The sequence below is a fragment of the Podarcis erhardii genome, assembly GCF_964252035.2.
Source record: "Podarcis erhardii genome assembly, chromosome: Z".
Classification (NCBI taxonomy): Eukaryota; Metazoa; Chordata; class Lepidosauria; order Squamata; family Lacertidae; genus Podarcis; species Podarcis erhardii.
Genome location: NC_138504.1, coordinates 49,708,340 through 49,730,422, shown reverse-complemented (window position 1 = coordinate 49,730,422; position 22,083 = coordinate 49,708,340). Strand labels below are relative to the sequence as shown.

General features: G+C 47.5%; 2 protein-coding genes across 2 annotated transcripts in view; one reads left to right on the top strand and one right to left on the bottom strand.

The window, feature by feature from the left end:
• The window catches only part of ZBTB6 (zinc finger and BTB domain containing 6), a 112,911-nt gene that overhangs the window by 82,418 nt on the left and 8,410 nt on the right, over positions 1–22,083 (top strand). The window lies entirely within an intron of this gene.
• The window catches only part of PTGS1 (prostaglandin-endoperoxide synthase 1), a 47,995-nt gene continuing 33,278 nt past the window's right edge, over positions 7,367–22,083 (bottom strand). The window contains exons 4-11 of the mRNA XM_081847623.1: positions 21,728–21,868; positions 20,786–20,929; positions 17,986–18,167; positions 14,967–15,050; positions 14,347–14,593; positions 12,836–13,122; positions 10,633–10,780; positions 7,367–9,044 (exon numbers count right to left, since the gene is read on the bottom strand). Coding sequence (XP_081703749.1) covers positions 8,683–9,044; positions 10,633–10,780; positions 12,836–13,122; positions 14,347–14,593; positions 14,967–15,050; positions 17,986–18,167; positions 20,786–20,929; positions 21,728–21,868 — 1,595 coding nt within the window. The 3' untranslated portion in view covers positions 7,367–8,682. The remainder of the gene's footprint in view (positions 9,045–10,632; positions 10,781–12,835; positions 13,123–14,346; positions 14,594–14,966; positions 15,051–17,985; positions 18,168–20,785; positions 20,930–21,727; positions 21,869–22,083) is intronic.

Here is a 22,083-nt window from a genome sequence, read left to right as displayed (position 1 = left end):
ATGTGAAGAAGGACTTTTTAAAATCTGTCTTGAATCCTCCAACATTCAGCTTCATTGGATGGCCACAAGTTCTGGTATTAGAGAGAGAAACTGTTCTCCACTTCCTTTATGCCATGCATAATTTTATAAACTTCTATCACGTCACCTCTTACTCGCATTTTCTCTAACCCAAAATGTTGTTGGATGGGTTTATGGGAGTTCTAAGTTCCACAATACCTAGAGAGCAGTGGTTTTCAACCACTGTGTCATGGCCCCCTGGGGTGCCTTGAAGGATGGCCAGGGGTGCCGTGGGCACCCCTGGCCTCTGTCCCTCTTTCCTTCCTTCCCTCCCTCCTCTGATGCCCTCTCTGTCTCTGCCTCCCCAAGGCTTGCGCAGCTGTTCGTTGCAGCGGCCCTGGCTTCAAGCTCCCCAGGCGAGCTCTGCGGCTGGCCAGGGGGTGCTTCGCCAGCCCCTGTGGGGCAGTGTGAGGAGCCATCTCTCTTTGGGGCAGCTCAGAGACCAGGGACAGCAGCTGCCCAGAGGACTCCCAGGGAGAGGGGAGAGGAGAGGAGGCTGAGGGAACACTCCACAAGGGAGAGTGTTCGAAAAAGGGTGAGGGGCTGCCAGCTCTGCAGGCATGGGGGGACGTAACTGGGCTCCTGAGCCCCACAGGGGAGCCGCAGAAAGAATGGAGTTGGTCGAGGGAGCCGTGGACTCAAAAAGGTTGAACACCTCTGCCTAGAGAGCATTAAGGTATCTTCCCAACCTAGAGCATTGCTGTGCATGACCTGAGATGCAGTTGTGACCTAACGCAAGTGACTCACATAACAACATCTAGCAGGAAATTGACATAATGATTACTGGAACTAAATGGCTCGGGACCCCAGTACCTCAAGGGCCACTTCTCCCCATATAAACCAACCTGGACCCTGCAATCATCCTCTGAGGGCATTCTTTGTGTGCCCCCTCCCATGAGAGGTCTGGAGGGTGGCAACCCAAGAACAGGCCTTTTCTGCAGTTTGTGGAATGCTCTCTCCAGGGAGCCTTACCTGGAGTCTTCTCTACATGTCTTTAGGCTCCAGGCAAAAACATTCCTATCATCCCATGCCTTTGGCTAATTAAACAATCTATAGTGGTAGCTTCGGTTGCGAATGGGATCTGTTCCAGAGGTCTGGTCGGATCCCGAGGTTTCCACAACATGAGGACCACTTCTGCACATGTGTGCGCAGCGAAACCCGGTAAAATACTTCCAGGTTTGCCGTTATCACATCCTGAATTTTATATAACCAGAGGGTTATATAACTGGAGGTACTACTGTATTGCCTTTTAAGATATTTGTTTGTTATTATGGTATGTATTTTGTGTTTTTATATTGTAAACTGCCCTGTGATCTTTGAATGAAGGTTTACAAATTTAATAAATAATAATAATACCAATAGGACTTCTCTCTGAGCCAGCCCAAAAAACCCAGATGCTGGAGGTATGAAATGCAATTGATTTCATAGCCTAATGAATTAAATTAGTTTACCTTTCTCAGTAACAAGCATCTGAGTTCACTAGTATTTACTAACATCAAGAAAATAATGTTGTGATCCTTTGTGGGAGCCCTTTTGGCATAAGCAACATCTGAAGACCAAATGGTTTTCCTTTCCACAAAGAGTCTTGCAGCACCTTAAAAACTAACACGCTGATTATGGTGTCACTTGTTATGGACAACAGCCCACTTCATCAGATACACAGAGTACTAATCTGAGATGCAGGTGAAATACAAGTGTTTGGGACCAGAGAATTGGGGAAATGGCTGAAGTGAACGAAATGCAGAAAAGTGCAGACTAATTGATGGGGCTAATCCATAAAACAGGTTGTTGTTTTTTTAAAAAAAGGTTTTTATTGAAAGATTTTCATGGATAACAAAGGTGCATACACCTCTATTTTCAGTTCATACGATCCTATCTACAGGTCACTTAGATTTTGTGTGAGATGTTGTGTGAGATTTTGTGTGAGACACTGGCGCTGATAAACTACATAATCCCTTTCAAGCACGAAAAATCCTTTGTCTCTGTTCAGAACACAAGCAAAAGCACTGAAACTCATAATACCATAATAAGAGCCTTCTGGATCAAGCCAAGGACCCATCTAGTCCAGCCTCCTGATCTCATAGTGGCCAACCAGATGCTCTTGTGTGAACCCCACAAGCAGGATCTGTGTACAAGAATACTCTCCCATCCTGCGGTTTCCAGCAACAGCACACAACCTGCACCAGTTGGGTACCACCTCAAGCTACCTATGGCCTATCTCAGTCCACTTTATCATGAAGTCCAGATCATATTGTGATGGAGGGGTGATAGCTGACCTAGAGCAGGGGGCTATTTTCTTCCCCTCCTGTCCCTTTCCCCCTCCTTTTGTATCATGTCTCTCTCTTTTTATTGCAAGCTGCCCTGGGGGTCCTCTTGGCTGAGGAGCAGGGTATGAATGTGTTTGGCTTCCATCTATCTCGAGAGACAATGGAGTGCACCTCCGGGGTGAAGACAAACCACTGTGTTAGCAGCTCTGAGGTGACCTCCCCAGATGACAACACACTGATGTGGTCCAAAGGAAAGCAGAGCAAGATGTTTGGCACCGCTGGGCTGCATGAGTTGCTGGAAGGAGGCATACAAGGCACCACCCAACCATCCTAGGGATTTGTGTAGTTTACTCCTTTACGCCTTGCCTTGCCTTGTTTAGGACTAGAGCTTTCCTTCTCCTAGAAGGTCTACCTTCCTAGGTTGAGGAGCCCCACCTGCCCCTCACTTCCCTCCACAGCATATGCAGAAACAATCTTCTTGACTGTTGGACCCACTCTTGGTCTCATCTGTTCAATGCGTGAGAACCTTGTCTTCACATTCAGGGGAAATCCCTAACTCACTGAGGGTTTGAGAACCATCAGCTCTCCTCACCTGGTTTAGCCTGCCAGTCAAAGCCGTTCCCAGGCTGTGGCTGCTGTCACATGCTGACAGCTTCCAGGAACCACAGGTGAGAAATGAGTGCAGGGTGGGGACCAAAGGCGGACAAACTACCTAAGAATGACATGTACCGCACCAGAGGCACTACTGCTCCCCAAAACCTCACACACCCCAAGGTACAAAAGTGCTAAGCAAATAAATCCTTTTGGATTGCAAGAAGCAACTGTGTTGAAGGACCAACCTAAGCTTCCTCCTGCTCCCACCCATTGGTGGGATGTGGGTTTTCCCATTTGGCAACGTGCACCTTGACCTGCTTTGGCCCAGAAGCTCTTGTGGCCATTGGAGGCTTGCAGAGCATTAGTAGATATGACTTATTCCGTGATGCAAGGAATGTAACTGTGCTCATGCTCAGCTGGATACTTTCTTCATTCCTGCCTATCAGTGAGCATACACCCAAACACTAAAAAACCCCAAAGTGTTTTTAAGACCATGCAAGCTCGATCTCAAACACACAGATGCCCTTTAGGTTTCCTTTTTAAATTTCCCGACCTGTGTCTGGACCATGTGAGGCTAATACTTGTTTACTAGAAATGTTGGCGCACCATCCGTCTCCTTCCCGAAAGCCTTTTTTGGATGAGGCTCAGGTTACAATTCTGTGCAAACTGGTCATCAAAACAACAACAAGAAAATCCAGCCTCCCTGTTGTAACCCATCTATTCCTCTCTTTTTCTTTTCCACCCCTAGGCTGAACAAACATGTATCTCACTGACATGAAAATTAGTTTGGTGGATGGCTGCCTGTCCACTGTTTGGGACTTTTTAGTTCAGAAAAAAGATAAGTAAGAGGTGACAAGGTAAAAGTTTGTAAAATTATGCACAGCATGAAGAAAGTGGACAAAGAAAAGTTTTTCTCCCTCTCTCCTAATGCGAGAACTTGTGGACACTCAATGAAGCAGAATGTTGGAAGATTCAGGACAAACAAAAGAAAGTACAGTGGACGCTCGGCTTGCGAATGTGATCCATGCAGGAGGCACGTTCGCAACCCACAGTGTCCACAACCCGCAGTGCCGTGTCTGTGCATGTGCGGGTTGCGATTTGGCGCTTCTGCGCATGGGCAAAGTGCGATTTAGCGCTTCTGCGCAAGCGCCGAAACCCAGAAGTAACCCGGAGCGCAACCTGAAATCGCACAACCCAAAGTGTCTGTAACCCAAGGTATGACTGCACATGTACATCTTCACAAAGCGCATAGTAAAACTATGGCACTCACTCCCACAGGAGGAGGCAGGGATGGCCACCAAAATTCATGGAAGAGAAGGTTATCAGGGGCTGCTATCCACAATGGCTCTGCTTTGCTTCCATGGTCAAAGGCAATAAATGCCTCTGAATGCTGGGAGGGGGCCGCAGGAGGGAAGAGTGTTGCTCTTGTGCTCAGGGCCCACTTGCAGGTTTCCCCACACGGGCATCTGGTTGTCCACTGTGAGAACAGGATGCTGCGCTATGTGGAATCTGACCCATTGCTTCTTTCAGAGACTTGCATAATCTTCAAAGACTTTCAGAGACTTATAAGACTTATGTTTATTTGGTTTTATGTTTTCAAGAGAATCCATTAAGAGTGCATATTTTGTGACTTTCAAAGATTCATAAGTTTTCTGTTTATGTGTTTTCATATATTTCATATTATATAAAGAGTGTATATTGATATCGTATCATTGTATTTGGTCATCGTGTTGCCTTGGATATTACTATATTCCATCTGACAGCCCTTCAGGTATTTGAAGATGGCTATTCTCTCTCCTATCAGTCTTGTCTTCTCCAGGCTAAACACCCTCAACTCCCTCAACCTTTCCTCACAAGGCTTGGTTTCCAGACCCTTAATCACCCTGGCCGTCGTCCTCCACACAGCTTCCAGCCTGTGAACATCCTTCTTTAACTGTGCGCCCAGAACTGGACAACAGGACGCCAGGTGTGGTCTGACCATGGCAGAAGAGAGTGGCGCTATTACTTTCCATGATTTGGGCCCTAGACTTCTGTTGATGCAGCCTAGAATAGCATTAGCATTTTTTGCTGCTGCATCACAGTCTAGACTCATGATAAGCGTGTGGTCCACCCAGACCCCTAGATCCTTATATTGCTGCTATAGCAGAATGATATATTAACCTGCTACAGCAGGGGGTTAGGTGAACCCTTTACCAATCAGGTGCCATCTAGATGTCTTCTACAACTCCCATCAGACCCAGCCATTGAGGCCAATCACAGGGACTGATGTCACAGTTGTACTCCACAACACCTGGAGGGGACCAGGTTGGGGAAGGTTCCAATTCTATCTCAGAAAATGTTATTCTGATAAAGCTAAGCCCAGTCGATAGTTTAATCTGGGGTGGCAGCACCAGCAGCTTGAAGACCTTTGTGCAGAGCTAAAATATCTCTTCCACTCCCCCCCCCCCACACTTCCTTTTCTGAGCTGGCCATTTCATTTTGACTCATACTTTGACTTGCAAAACCTGCTGTAAGACAATATCAGCTACCTATACCAGCTGCCCGGTTTTACTAATTCATAAACAATGATAACAATATAAGTTTTCCATTCTCTACTGGTTGACGCCTCTGCTTTGTTTTTCGTGGCCAATTAAAAATAAACACAGGGAGATTGGGTTTTACTTGGGGGCGCCACCTCCCTGCATTATACCCCCAGGGGTGGCCTCATCATCTCTTCTGAAGAAGCTATTAAATTTATTAGATATTCCCCCCGTGCCCCCCCCCACTTGTGATGGCTGCAAAAGAAAAACAGGCAAGGTGTCTTATCTGCTGCCACCACCTCAGAGTTTGCTAGTGAGCTGGGCCTATTAAGCACCCTGTTCACATTTCTAAGAGGGACACAGGTGGTGCTGTGGGTTAAACCACAGAGCCTAGGACTTGCCGATCAGAAGGTTGGCGGTTCGAATCCCTGCGACGGGGTGAGCTCCCGTTGCTCGGTCCCTGCTCCTGCCAACCTGGCAGTTCGAAAGCACGTCAAAATGCAAGTAGATAAATACGTACCGCTCTGGCGGGAAGGTAAACGGCGTTTCTGTGACAGATAGGTAGCCGTGTTGGTCTGCCATAGTCAAAACAAAACAAATTCCTTCCAGTAGCACCTTAAAGACCAACTAAGTCAGTTCTTGGTATGAGCTTTCGTGTGCATGCACACTTCTTCAGATACACTGAAACAGAAGTTTCCAGACCCTTCTATAGAGTGAGAAGGTGGGGAGGGGTATTACTCAGAAGGGTGGTGGGAATGGGTGATTGGCAGATAGCTGTGATGAGCCTGTTGACGACTCTTAACGACTGCAATAGGTCTTACAGGAAAAAGCAAGGGGTGAAAAGGTGAAAAATGGCTTTGTCATGTATAATGAGATATTATACAAGGCGTTTCTGTGGGCTGCTCTGGTTCGCCAGAAGCGGCTTAGTCATGCTGGCCACATGAGCTGGAAGCTGTACGCCAGCTCCCTCGGCCAGTAAAGCGAGATGAGCGCCGCAACCCCAGAGTCGGCGATGATTGGACCTAATGGTCAGGGGTCCCTTTACTTTTACCTCACATGTCTAAAGAGTTGACCATGCATGGATGTCTTGCCATGGGACCAACTGGCTCTTTCGGGAGAGGGTAAGCCTTCCCCCGCAGACTTGGGAGCAAAAGGGAGAGAAATCTGACCCATGGGCCACAATCTGCCACAATCTCCTGCTGAAGCCTTGTTGAAACACACTGGAGCAGCACAGGAGTGTGGTAGCTGGCGACTCCACAGGCACTGACCAACTGGTGCCTTCCATAGGAGAGCATTTTCACAGTTGAACTTTTAGTGTTAGCTGGTGATGGCATTTGGGTTTCTCCAGCTCATAGCCCAAAATGTTTTCAGTGGGCCATAGTTGCACCTTGAAAATCTCACAATTGGCTCGCTGTGCGCCCCTCCTGCCCTGTGGGACAGAGAACTGGAGTGGAAATGTGTCAAAAAACCATAAGCCAACCTTGATCGAGCTCCTTGAATACCATGCCTGTGCAGTGGGCAGTAACTGAGAGTGTGGCAAGGGCCAGGTTGGCACATGCAGGTGCCCAGTGGCTGATCACCACCCTAGGCTCACTGACTGAGACTTTGAATCTGCAGCTCTCTCTCTCCATGGACTCCATGCAAACCAGCCACCAATATTTCTCGTAAGAGGCGTCTGCTGGATCAGGCCAATGGCCCATCTAGCCCATCTTGCTCCCACAGTGGCCAACCAGCCCTTGGTCTGAAAGAGTCTCCCCACTCCTGGACCAGAGATCTTAGCACTTTCAGGAGAATGATGGGCTGAAAGGCATGCAAGGATCTTGTCCTCAAGGACCCACCAACCACACCTGTGCCCCAAGCATCAACCATGTTTGGCAGTTGATGGCAATGATAAATGGTTCCCCACCCTAAAGAAAGGAAGCACATGTGTGACTTTTGGAAATGAAATCACTATTTATTCGGGCCATTCCCTTCACTCCCGACACCCTCTCCGCCCCATAGCAGAAACACACACTCTCACACACTCACCTGAGTGGAGGTCAAAAGGAAAACACTTTATATCCCCCACAAAAATTTCCCAAACCTATTATTCTAAGGCATGTATACACCACAGGTTTAAAAGAGATTGAACTGGTTCTGCAATTCTATTGACAAGCTGGAAAGTGTGCAGAGGAGGGCAAAAGATGTGATCAAGTGTGTCTGGAAGCCAAGCCTTATGAGGAGCGGTTGAAGGAGCTGGGTATGTTTAGCCTAGAGGAGAGGAGAGTGAGAAGAGACACGATAGCCATCTTCAAATACCTTAAGGGCTGTCACACAGAAGAGGGAGCAAACTTGTTTTCTCCTGCCATGGAGGGCAGGACTCAAACCAATGGCTTCAAGTTACAAGAAAGGAGATTACAACTAAACATCAGGAAGAACTTTCTGAGAGTAAGAGCTGTTTGACAGTGGAATGGTCTCCCACGAGAGGTTGTGGACTTTCCTTCCTTGGAGATTTTGAAGCAGAGGGTGGATGGCCATCTGTCTTGCATGCTTTACTGATGTTCCTGCATTGCAAGGGGTTGGGCTACATGACCCTTGGAGTCCCCTACGACTTCATGGTTCTGCAATTCTATATTTTCCTCTAGAGATTTTAGGGAATGATGTTTGGGAACTGGCTCCAGGGGGTGAAAGATACAATTGGAACCCGTGGCATATGATGAAGCAGATATAAATCTGCATATAATGTGTTGTGCTGGTTTTTTATGTCTAGACAACTGGGACATTAACAGGAGAGGTGGATGAGGAGCTCCCCAACAGTGCCCAGCCTCCTTAGAAAGCAAAGTAAAACAAATAAAAATCAAAGTTGAAAGCAGGAGGAGCAGGTGATTTGGGCTATGTGTCATAAGGAGAAAGGTATTGGCACCCAGCAACATCCCTGTATTACATGTTTTACTGCTGCGTGTGATGGGCCAAAATGACCTTGGAAGAAGAAGGTGGGAGGGAAAGGGGAAGCCGGCTGGGCAGAGGACAGGCAGACCACAAAAGGCTTTTCATTTCTCCCAGTAAACTGTACTTTTAATTCTCCTCTCTGAACCTAACCCTCCACAATACATTTCCAGGTGTGTGATGAGCAGGGATGCTGTTCCGTTCTCTCCATTCCTCCCCACCAGCCAGCCATAGTCTACCACCGCTCCTTGCCACTTGCCACTGGCTGGACCACAGCCAAGCCAAGGAGCAGCCCCTGCCCTCTGCCCCCAATGCTCATCCTAGAGCTCATCCAATGGCCCCTTCTCCTTTGCAAGCACAACGGCGTCTTCTCCACCACCAGGAACCCGGAAGGCCACATAGGGACACCTCTTGACATTGAGGCACACCAGTTTCTGGAGTGAGGCTGTGTTCACCAGCTGGAAGCCAGCCTCACCACCGAAGGTGCTGGGCTTCCAGTACTCTGGGGAGCAGATGGGGTTCCCGAAAAGACCCTTCAAGGAGAATGGGGCCCCGATCTCCACCATGCTCTCGCCGAAAATCGAGTTGTGCTGGCTCTTCTCCACCAGCAAACCTGAGTAGAACTCAAGGGCGTCAATGTCTCTGTACAGGGCCTCCAGTTTGGCAGCAGTTTCTTCTTCACCTGAGAGAAGGAGAGAGAGAGGAAGAACTGAATATGAAAGATATAGGGCAGACAAAGGTCCTCCTTCACACAGCGCACAGTTAATCTATGGGACTCCTTCCTGCAGGAGACAGTAGCAGCCACCACCATGGATGGCTTTGAAAGAGGATTGCCTTGGCCTCTTCCATGAATTTGTCCAATTAATGGCTCCCAGCCTTGATTGCTCGGCTCTTCCTCCACAGTTGGGAGGAAGAAATGCTTCCAAATCTCAATTGCTAGAAACTACGGGAGGGAAGCTGAGGCTCCAATACTTTGGCCACCTCATGAGAAGAGAAGACTCCCTGGAAAAGACCCTGATGTTGGGAAAGATGGAGGGCACAAGGAGAAGGGGCGACAGAGGACGAGATGGTTGGACAGTGTTCTCAAAGCTACCAGCATGAGTTTGACCAAACTATGGGAGGCAGTGGAAGACAGGAGGGCCTGGCGTGCTCTGGTCCAGGGGGTCACAAAGAGGCGGACACAACTAAACGACTAAACAACAAAACGGGAAGGAAGAGTTGCTCTTGTGCTTGGTTCTGCTTACGGGTTTCCCATTGGAGAATCTGGTTGACCACTGTGAGAATGAGATGCTGGGCTAAATGGGCCATGGGCCTGATCCAGCGGGGCTCCTCTTCTGCTCAAAAGTGGGCCGTGATTCTGTATTTAATTTACAGTCATACCTCATGTTACGTTTGCTTCATGATACGTTTTTTCAGGTTGCATCCCGCGGCGATCCGGAAATACCGGAAAGGGTTACTTCCGGGTTTTGCCACTCGCGCATGCGCAGATGTGCAAAATGACGTCACGCGCATGCGCAGAAGCGGCGAATCGCAACCCTTGCATACGCAGACGCTGGTTGCGTTCCTTTTAGGTTGCGAACGTGGCTCCGGAACGGATCCTGTTCGCAACCAGAGGTACCACGGTATTTCAAAAATTATATCTCATTTTCCTTCAAGGAGCTCAAGAAGACACAAAGGCTCTCTTCCTCCCCATGTTATTTTCACAACAGACAATTTCCCTCTTCCGCCTCACCCCCCCACCTCATTCCTACCCCTCAGCTTCAGAGGTAGACTGCCTCTGAATATGAACTACCCTGGCTCCTCCCCCTCACTGGACTGAGCCTCTAAGGCTAAGTCGTCATCCCTGCAGTGATGCATCTTGTGGCAATGAGTTCTGTATGCTGCGGGGTGGGGATGTCTGGGACCTCAGGGTGAAAGGTGAGTGATACATTCAAATATAATAATTAATAAACAGTTCTGAATCTTCTACGTGTCCATTTCAGTGGACAACACTGAATTCAAGCACTCTAGGAAAAACAGGCTCTACTCTATGCATACTCTTTCAGAAACCAACATCTCCCTTCACCCTCTACCACTCCCCCTCCCCAAATTAAAACACCAATACACACACACACACACACACACACACACACACACACACACACTTTTTAGCCTTTTCCTCACAGGGAAAGACAATGGCCTTTGCAGGGTGGGGGTGGCATCTAAAGTGCCCTGCATGGTGACCCCTCTGTGAGCCCCCTCCCCTCATTCCGGCAGGTTGCCTGCCCTACCTGTCAGCTCCTGGAAGGATGTGTAGGGCTTCATGCCAAACCTCTTCCGGTATTCGTTGAAGGACTGGAGGCGCAGCAGCCTTGACTCCTCAATGACTCCAATGGCCACTTTAAGAAGCTGCTTGTGGATGTTCGGTACCCCACCGATCTGAAAAGCCAATGGAGAGGCTTGGTTAGCAGGAGGGGAGGAGCCAAGCCACCTAGATTTCCCACCCACCCTTGAGAAGTTCCCGTTTGCATGTAATCATAAGTAATTTGTTGGGATGGTTGGGGGTCAGATCTAGCCTGCAGACCATCCGTTGGGAGGGCAGGGGTCAAAATCCAAATCCCACTTCTGACACCAAAGTTGCTTCCATGGCTGCAGGACTGAGGCTCTGCTTTTCTACAGTCAGCAGGAAGGGTAATTAAAATGATGGTTTGGGGCAGCACTTAATATAGCACTGTGGTCCCATTAAGTCTCTTCCTGGGACCATGACCCTTCTGTAATGTCTACTCACATGTAAGTCTCCTTCAGTTAAGGGTCCCCTGCAATGTTAATAAGTTTTCATTGCAGGCCTTCCCATGTCCTTCCTTTCTAGGCAACAAGGCTGAGGGATTTGTGGTGAATTGCCCCATGATTAGTCAGCTCCTGTTCCCCATTAGTGGCTTTAATTACCATTCATTGTTTACTTCTCCCCTCTTCTTTCTTTATGGAGCTGTAATTTTCCTTCTTTTAAGGTGCAGCTGATCACAAATCCCTCAGCTGCACTGAACAGGAAACAATAAAATAGCCTGTGAGCAGGAAAGCTTTGAATGAGCAGTAACTCTTAAAATCCTCAGCCATGCTGGCCAGGCATTTATATGAAAATAGCCTTTTATGGGACGGAGGGGAAGAAAGAGGCCACAAATTAGCACAGCAAAAAAACAAAGAAAGACAATAGCAAATGCACTGTTCAAACTCTTATCCAGACTCTCTGCAACAGTGGTTCCCAAGTGGGTGCTATCACCCCCTGGGGAAGGATTACCTAGTGGGGTGCTCAGAGGCAAGGGTGCGCTGGAGGTGGGTGCCTCTGAGCGCGCCAAGTGTTTACTTACCATTGGCCAGGTTACACCTTCCTAAAGCAAAACACCTTCCTCACTTTATATTTAAAGTTTTACTGCTCCTCTCATTGTCAAATCTGTTTCCTTTGTTCACGTTTGTTTAGCTAATTACTGGCAACAGCTATTTATTTTCTGAATGAATCTGTGATAGGTGAAGAGAGTGTGTGTGTGCAGTGCTTTTTTTTCCTTTTTTAAAAAAAATGTTTAGGGGTCCTCTTTTTCCTACTCATATTGAAATACTGCCCTTCAATGAGGCCAAACTTAGATTCACAATGTGTCCCCCAGAAAAAAGCACTGTGTGTATGTGTATATATATATATATATGAATGATTCCTGCTAAGCGATTTTAAACCAGGTATTGGGAAACTGGTTTCACTTCATCAAGCCCATCTGTCACATTGAGAATTTACTGAACAGTGAAATAGTTACTAAAGGTGGTATCTAAGTCTCTTGCTAAGCTGATATCACTGGATCAAGTTCATCAGTTTCATTGACTTAATTACACTAAATAGCTTTAATTCGCTTTTCAACAAATGTGTGCTTAATTGTCACTGTTTTGAATTTTATTGTGTTGGTATCTTCCACAGTGGGTCATGTAAACCGCTATTCTGAATACAGTCATACCTTGGGTTAAATATGCTTCAGGTTGAGTGTTTTCAGGTTACGCTCCGCGGCAACCCGGAAGTAACGGAATGCATTACTTCCGAGTTTTGCCGCTTGCGCATGCACAGATGCTAAAAATGACATCATGTGCATGCGCAGAGGCGGTGAATCGCGACCCGCACACACACAAACGCGCAGATGCGGGTTGCGTTCGCTTCAGGATGTGAACAGGGCTCCGGAACGGATCCCGTTTGCCTCCAGAGGTATGACTGTAATACTTTTTATAGGGTAGGGGGACACTGGGGCAAGTTTGCAAAACCAGGGGGCAGTGGCCCAGAAAAGCTGGGGAACTACTGATCTATTAGAACTAAAAGCTGACAGTTCCAGCTGGCATGGTATGGCTACTTGAGGTATGTCAGTTCCCTAGGTTTGCTCGCTTTCCCATCCTGGTGGACCAAGAACCATCCTGCTCCTCAAGATTGGCTTGGCCCTTTGGGATGGGTGTGGCCAATGCACCCACCTGCCCAGCTTGCTGCCTGGAGAAGGCATCTACAAGGGCCTCCACTCCATAGTCCATCAGCATAGTGGTGTTGTAGACAAACTGGTTGTAGCTGTACTCTTGATCCTGGATCTTGAAGGTATCTGGCATCAGTGGATGCCAGTGGTAGAGTTGGTTGAATTCCACTGCAATGCGGTTCCGGTACTGGAACTGGACTCCAAAGAGGAGTTCTGGGTCGAACTTCAGCTGTAGGAAGTAGCCACTCAGATGCTGGACATAGTCCTCAATGACGATCTTGATGGTCTCACCTGGGAAGAGCAGAGGGAGGGAGTCAACGGGTGAGGATGCAGGCAACTGAGCTCATGATCTAAGAACATAAGAGGAGGCCACTGGATCAGGCCAAAGGGGCCCCATCTAGCCCAGGATCCTGTCCTTCCAGTGGCCACCAGATGCCCAATGGAATCCAGCAAACAGGATTTAAGCACAGGAGCCTTCTCCCTTCCTGTGGTTTCCAGCTTCTGGTTTTCAGGAGCACTGCTGCTCCTAACTGCAGAGGCAGAACACATCCATCATAGCTAGAAGCTATTGACAGCCGTCTCCTCCATGAATTTGTCTATCCCTTTTTTAAAGTGATCTAGGTCGGTGGCTATTGCTGCAGTTCCATAGTTTAACTATATGGTGCATGAAGAAGGACTTTGTCTGTCCTGAATCTTCCAACACTCAGCTTCACTGGATGTCCCAGAGTTCTAGTGCTATGCATTCTGACAGGCCAAAAGGCAGGGTATGAATAAATATATAATTATTACTATTACGTGGGGGGGGGGGGAGACTTTTATCTCTCCACTTTCTCCATGCTAGGCCTAACATTGTATACTTCTACTATGTCACTCACCTCTTGAACTAAAAAGCCGCAAACGTCTCACTTTGCCAATCCCACCTAAGCCCTGAAGATAATAAGGGCTTGGTGGTCCTTTCCACAACAAAGTTTTTAACATACAAACATCAATCTGCAAGGTGGTATTATCATGCTGGACTTTGGAGCTGTACCAGCTTCTTAATCTGTCCAAACAGGTCAAGAATCCAGGAAATCTGATGCTTATGTGCCTTTTAAAATACTGGTAGTAAAACAAGTCAGCTTCACAGATTTCGCCTCTCTTGTTCCTTTGGTGGTGGACTCCTCTGGAGGTTTTTCAACAGAGGTTGGGTGGCCCTCTGTCAGGGATTATTTAGCTGAGATTCCTGAATTGCAGGGGGTTGGATGATATGATCTGGGGGTGGATGTGTGTGTGTGTGTGTGTGTGTGTGTGTGTGTGTGTGTGTGTGTGTAGTATCTTTCCAATGCTACCAAGTCTATAATTTTCAAATGCAAATTGTTTCCTCATTAATTGATGGAGAATGGATGAGTGTGTGTGTGTGTGTGTGTGTGTGTGTGTGTGTGTAGGAAATAACATTGGAAGAATGTTGGCATGGCGCTTGGTTGGAACACCCCACTGCCCTGTTGCCCTCCCCCACAGCCCTCCCCCCTCACACACCAATAAGAATGAGCCTTGCGGTCTGGAACAGCTGCTCATCATCCCAGGTGGGGTGAATCTGCTTGAGAAGGTCACAGACGCGGTTGTGCTCGCGGAGCCAAATGGTGGCGTACATCATGAGTCCCGGGAGCAGCCCAAACACCTCCTGGCCCACAGCCAGCTGCTTTTCTGCGGGGATGTGCTTTGGGTAGATCATGTGCACGGGGGCGTCCAGTACCGTCGGGGGATAAATTTCCCCTTTCACCACCTAGGGAGGTGAGAGAGGAAGGGTTCTCATCAGGGGTGCATCTCAAACACCTTGCAGGCCCAAGCTCTCTGAAATATCATGTCCTCCCATACGAACCTGCCCTTCTCTTGGTCCCATCACCCTCATGTGCATGCTTCATAACCTGCCCAGGAAATATTTATTCTGAAGGGGATTAGAGACATTCTAAAACCAGACAAATGAAACACAGATTTGCCTCCTGTAGCATCGGACAGAGTACCCCACCTGGGATGATGAGCAGGCCAGACTGTTTGCCCGTCTAGCCCAGTATTGACTATTTTGATCGGAAGCAGCTGTCTAGGGTCATCCTGTTTTGCTCTCCCAAGGCAGGAGGACCATTTATCCACTTTCATACCTGGTATTTCAACTTCCCATCTTGGAAGAGCCTCAGTTCATGTTGGCGTTCCAAGTTGTCTCCATATAAATGTCCAAGATCCACCTGCAGAAAAGGTCCAGGTGGTTACAGCTCATGAAACTGTAGCAGTTGCTTTGTATTTAGAAATTTTGAAAGCATGTAAGTACATCAGAAGAGCCCTGAAGCCGGATCAGGCTACTGGTTTCCAGCAACTGGTATTCGAAGCATCACTGCCTCCAGCTGCAGATATAGAAGAACCTGTTTCTAACTGCTCACATTTATAAACTTCTTAAACGTATATTTTATATTCTGCATAAACTGCTTAGAGATGTTATTGCTTACCTGGTACCCAAATTCAGGTCACATAGAATAAAGAATTTAAAGCATTGGTGTGCAATAAAACAATATAAAAATTAACCTGTGTAATTAATTTATTCCCTGCCCGTCCTGCCCCTCCCCCTGGCCAAAAAAAAATATGTCCTGTATTGGGGTTTAAACCTACTTGGGAGCAAGTCCCCTGATGGGGAGTGGATTAATTGCCTTTCCCTTGTATCTCTCTGCTCTTGATTCCACCCACCCAACTCAGGGAACAGCTTTTGCTTTTCCAAAAGGACTGCCAGACTTTCAGTATTATTTATCTAATGTATTCATATTCTTGGAAGTGAGTGATGTGGATTTGGAAGGTGAGTCTGGATGATGCCACGAGTGCCTTCCAATTCTTGGGGTCCTGTACCTGGGGAGCGTTAGATTCAAAGAGAGGATCCTACTGCTGAACCAGCCAGAGAAGTTTCTTTGTAAGACAATGGCCTTGGCTGGCCACTGCAGTGTCCTCATCCACATCCCAAAAGGATGGGCTCCATTGCAAGAGCTACAATGAAGGGATGAGGCCCTCCAGGATGATGGGTGGGCCTTTCCTCTCCCTCCTCACCTGGCTGCTAGGTAGGAGAACAAGAGCCAGGGTGGTGTGTGGGAGATGAGCTGAAAAAAGCAGGCTGGAAGCTGGAGACCCAGAGACACGCTTGCTCTGTGCTGGATCCCCAAACCCATTGGGATGTTAATGCTGTGAGTCTCTCCATCGTACGCTCAGGTTGTATAGATGTGTGAATAAAACTACATACAGTCATACCTCGGGTTGAAGTAGCTTCGGGTTAAGCGTTTTCGGGTTGCGCTCTGCGGCGACCCGGAAGTAATGGAACACGTTACTTCCGGGTTTCACTGCGCATGCACAGACACTCAAAATGACGTCATGTGCATGCGCGGAAGTGGTAAAGTGGTTGCGTTCACTTCAGGATGCGAACAGGGCTCTGGAACGGATCCTGTTCGCATCCAGAGGTACCACTGCATCCTAAAGACACCGCAATCTCCGATGACCTTCGTCTCAAGTAAACTGAACCTGGGTAAGCACCTGGAACCCCTGGAGTCTCTCACTACTTGGGAGATTAGGGTGGCATTTAACCAACCTTTCAGGATGTGCACGCTTGCAAGGTGGTATACATGCTTCCATTTGACATATGGTTTGTTTTGTCACCCAGTGCCAAGAGAAACTCATGCTTCACATGCTGTTTTAAGCTCCTTTCTGTATCCACTGGAATTCTCCTTGTCCTCATGGGTGATGCATCCTTGGATGGCGCCCAAGCATTGCCCACAAAAGCCCTTGACTAAAGCAACCCTCACTGAACTCTGCATAGCTCTTTTAAATGTGAAGCCACCATTGACCTTCTAAGGGCCTTGAATTTAGGAAGCTGCAGAAGTGGGCACTCCACTTGGTCCTAGAAAAGTTCTGTCTTTTCTCCATTCCACCATGTTTTCTTCCACCCCTTCATCAAGGCTGCAATGTGCGGGACTTCATTTGTGTCTGATCCAGAAGCTGCAGTTAGTGCAGAAGGCTGCAGCACGGTTGCTAATACCTGTGCTCAGAGACCTGCACTGGTTGCCCATTTGCTACTGGCCCAACTTCAAGGTGTCCCTGTTGGTATACAAAGCCCTGAACAACCTGGGACCAGTTTACCTACGAGACCCCCTTGCCTCACATGTGCCCACTCAATCACTTTGATTGGCAGAGCTAGCAGTGTTACAGGGGCGACATAATACCCATCCCACTTTAGTAAAAACTTGGTCCTTTAGTGTGGCAGCCTCTACACTTTGGAACTCCCTGCCTCTTGATATCAGGTCAAGGAGCCCTCACTGTACTTTTCGCGGTGCCTGCTAAAAACATCCTTGTTTAGACAAGGCATTTTACTATTGTACTGTTGAGAGTGTATTAACTTATGGTCTCTGTGTGTGGTTAGGGAGCTGCACGGTCAGGGAAAAACCAGTGCTGTCCAGGGTTGTAAAGACTGCGGAGAGAATAATTGGGTGCACTCTTCCCACCTTGGATCAAATCTACGCTTCCAGGTGTCATTAGAAAGCTGCAGAGATAGCGCAGGATAGTGCCCACCCTGGAAATGATCTCTTCCAGCTTCTGCCTTCTGGAAGAAGGTACAGAGTTATAAAGAATAGGACTAGCTGTCTGAGAAACAGTTTCTATCCAAATGCAATTTTGGTTTTAAACGCAGTGTAAGGTAGTCTCTGTGGGAGTATATTGTATTCAATTATGGGGTATCAGAGTTTTTAGGGGGCTAACCAGGCTGGGATAGCAGGCTTGTTGGGTTTTTGAATGTCTGATGTAGATTTTTCAATTTTGTTGTTCTGTATGGGACAATGACGATAAAGTTTATCGTATCGTATCATATCGAGCCTACCCAGTTGAGATAATTCCAAACTGTTTTAGTGTTTTAACTTTTGTATGTTTTAAAGTACTGTTGTAATTTTGTCTTGATTTTGTTTGTTTGTTTTGTCTTTTTGCAAGCCACTTTGAGGTTCTTTTTTTTTTAAAAAAATCAAGCAGTGTATATCAATGTTGTACTGGGGGTTGGGGAACCACCTTTGAGGGTCACTCCATGCCCTTATTTCTGCAGCAGGAGACCCAGGATGAGGCTTTGAAGGCCCCCAGGATTTAGCATGCTAGGGCTCTGCTCACCCCATGGCCTAGAGCTCTGGTGAAGCCATGGCCCATCTTCCCAGACGTCTTGAAGAACTGGTGCGTGAAGTGTTGGGCAAAGAACGCAAACATCAAGTTTGTCCCCTGGGGGTCTGGGTGGAATTTCTTGCGCAGGAAAAACTCTTCAGCTACTAGCTGTGCATCAGGAAGCTGCTGCGGCCCTGCAAGAGAGGAACGAAAAAGCAATTCCAAAGTTGCCCCTCTGGCGTGTGGCTATTTATTTAATAGAATCATAGAACAGCTGAGTTGGAAGAGACCCCAATGACCATTTAATCCAATTCCCTGCAGTGCAGGAGTCACAGCTAAAGCTGCAAGACTCCTGTAGCCAAGGCAGGGGGCTCAGGCATGCCCTTATAGGATAATAATAAATAATAATAATAATAATAATAATAATAATAATAATAATAATAATTTATTTATACCCCGCCACTCTGGGTGGCTTCCAACAAAATAGTAAAATACAATAGTCTATTAAACATTAAAAGCTTCCCTAAACAGGGCTGCCTTCAGGTACACACCAGTCGATCATGGGACTCATCTTTTTTAACTTTTGAAAATCAAAATTGAAGTGGTTAAAGGTGATAGTAAACAGCTGCAGAATTGAGTGGTGGCCTTTCATATGTGAATGAACCACTACAAGGACTCCCATTCAAGCAACTCAAAGACAAGGCTTTTCAATGGAGTTCACATCAAGGTTCAGTTTAGTACCTTTGGCTGGGAGGTGTGTGAACACACAGCAGGAGAGCAAATAGGAACACACACCAGTCAACCAGAGAGGGAGTTTTGATGTGCATGGACTCCAATTCATTTAAGAAACAGGCCATAAAATCAGACCCACAAGTCTGTACTTAGGAGATCCACCAACTTTAGCTGAGCCAGGTTGGAGTACAGAGCTAAAGGCACCTTTGCTTTGTTTTCCGAGCCACACTTTCCTTCTGACAACGGGAGCAGTCAATTTGGTTGATAAGCATTCTCACAAGCTTTCTTCAATATCCTCAAAAGGTGCCCAGAATGATATGAAGGCCATGTTCACACAGTACATTTAAAGCGCTATGACACCACTTTAAACAGTTGCAGCTTCCCACAAAGGCTTATGGGAACTGTTAATTTGTTAAGGATGGTGAAGGTCTTTAGGAGATTCCCTGTTTTCCTCACAGATGTACTACTATTTCCAGAACTCTGGATGAAGAAGGATTGATTATTAAGCCACTCTGGGAGTTGTAGCCCTGCAAGAGAGATAACAACTTTTCTCAATCCATTTTCTTGCATAATTTTGTGAGAGAGCCAGGATGGTATCGGGGTTAGTGTTCTGGACTACAACCTAGGAGACCAGGATTCAAATCCCCACTCAGCTATGAAGTTCACTGGGTGTGACCTTGGGCTAGTCACAGTCTCTCAGCCTGACTTACCTCACAGGAGATTAAATTAGGAGAGGGAGAACCATGTAAACCAGCTTGAGTGCCTTGGAGAAAAAGCTGGGACACAAATGCAAGAAATACATTTTCTATTCTATCATGTCACCTTTTGTCTAAACCAGGGGTCAGCAAACATTTTCAGCAGGGGGCCAGCCCACTGTCCCTCAGACCTTGTGGGGGGCCAGACTATATTTTGAAAAATAATAATGAACGAATTCCTATGCCCCACAAATAACCCAGAGATGCATTTTAAATAAAAGCACACGTTCTACTCATATAAAAACACACTGATTCCCGGACGGTCCGCAGGCCGGATTTAGAAGGCGATTGGGCTGGATCCAGCCCCCAGGCCTTAGTTTGCCTACTCATGGTCTAAACTAAAAAGTCCCAAACACTGCAACCTTTCCTTGCAGGAGAGTCATAGTGTCCCCTTGATCATCTGGGCTGCCCTTTTCTGACTCTTGCCCAACCCTGAAACATCCTTTTCTGAGGTGAGGCAACTGAGTCTGATAGTAGAACAGACACTCTCAGAACTTTCTCAGAAACCTCCTCCACAGCAGGCAGTGGCCTCTCCTGGACGGAAATATTCAGGCAGCAAGGATGCTGCAGTTGTAATATCCTGAGTTGCAGACAGAAGCATAGAATTGTAGAGTTGGAAGGGTCCCAAAGGGTCATCTAGTCCAACCCCCTGCAATGCGGAAATCACATGACAGATGACCAGCCAAGCTCTGTTCAAAAACAAGAGAGAGTCCACAACCTCCCTAGAGAGTCTGCTCCACTGCTGAACAGCTCTTATTGTGAGAAAGTCCTTCCCGATGTTGAGTCGGAATCTCTTTTCTTGTAACTTGAAGCCGTTGGTTCCAGAGAGGCAGAAAACAAGCTTGCTCCCTCTTCCATGTGACAGCCCTTCAGGTATTTGAAGATGGCTATCATATTTCCTTCCAGTCTCCTCTTCTCCAAGCTAAACATATCCAATTCCTTCAACCATTCCTCATAAGGCTTGGTTTGTAGGTCTTCCTCGCACTGTGCATTGGGTCAGACTAGACAATTTGAAAGAGCCCCTTCCAAACTCTTCAGTTCTGTGCCTGTTATTGAACCTATCACTGACGAGACAAATAAATAAACAAACCCTCGCCCTGAGCTGCGTCCCCTCCCTAATAACACAGCCCTCCTTGCCAGCCCACACCTAGATGCTATCAACAGAAACTTTCACACTACACCACTTTCATCTCTCGGAAAAGTTAAGCCATGTGACACAGCTGTGAAGGCAGGAATGGACTTGATACGGAGCAGATTTCGCTGCTGCTATCTCAAGAAAAAAGTTAAGCTGGGGTGCGGTGGAGGCCCTGCTGAGCTGCACCCACCTTTGGTTCCCATTGGCGTGGGGCAGTCGGTGGGCACCGGTGGGAGCACCCTAGTGAAATAGCTGACATTGGCGTAGGACTCCCAGCTGATGTAGCCGTGGGCGGAATTGTACGTGGGTGGACTGGGGATGAGATTGGCTCGGACTGCAGAGAAAGAGAGAAGAGTGCAAAATAAACCTCCATGGAAGACTGGCCAACTGACACCTTCCTCCACAGTGATGCTCTTGGGCAGGGGTTGGCAAAGTTTACCTCACCTGGGCCGGTTCACTCCAGAGGAGATCCCTCCATGGTCCTTGATGTGCAGACGTGTTTTTTGGCGCCGCGGAAGCGAGTCCCCGTGCCGTGCTGTGCCGATTTAGTGCAGTACGTGGGGACTCGCCAAGCGGGCGGCTCAGTTCGGGGGTGGCTTGTGAGCCAGTTAAACGACCCCCATGGGCCGCTTGTGGCCAATGGGCCTTAGGTTGCTGACCCCTGCTCTTAGGGATCTCCCATTTGTTGCCAGTGTGGCTTGTTCTGTAGAGCATGAAATCTCCAGATCCCCGCAGTAACCTGGCATGTTGGATCCATTCACAAGAGCCCTCTCCCCTCCTGCGGTTTCTGGCAAATGATATTTGGAATGATTGCTGCCTCCAAATGTGCAGAGCAAAGCCATTGTGGCTAGGAGCCATCACTGCCTCCTGTAGGAGCGAATCGGCCCAATGGATTGTGCCCTCCATGCTAATTAGTGGGAAACCTGGGTGAACTGCTGGAAGCATCCATAGGATATGGATCCTTCTTGCCAAGATCTCAGGATTCCTGGGATAATTCCCCGGCCCCCTTGTGCGATCATGCTCAAAAGCTCATTTTGGGGAGGTAAGAGTTGTTTGTTTGTTTGTTGGTTGGTCAGAGAGACTGCCCCCAATCACCCGAAGTCCCGCTGTCAATCTACTGCTCTTCACTTACTCGTCAGCACCAAACGCATCAAAGTGTCCCGGATGAAGGTGTTGTTGACAATGGTCCAGAACCACTGGAAGTGAGTCAGGATGAAATGATAGAAGGCTGGGCTCGGCTTCAGGGCATCGCGCAACCGCGTCCAGAACTCCGCTGGGAAAGAAAACACAAATATCGTATAATCCAGTGTTTCCCAACCTTTTTTGGGCAAAGGCACACTTGTATCATGAAAAAAATCTCGAGGCACACCACCATTAGAAAATGTTTAAAAAATTAACTCTGTGCCTATATTGACTATATATAAAGTAACTCTCTTTAATAGGCATCAAATAAACACAAAGAAAGTACCGTATTTTTCGCCCCATAGG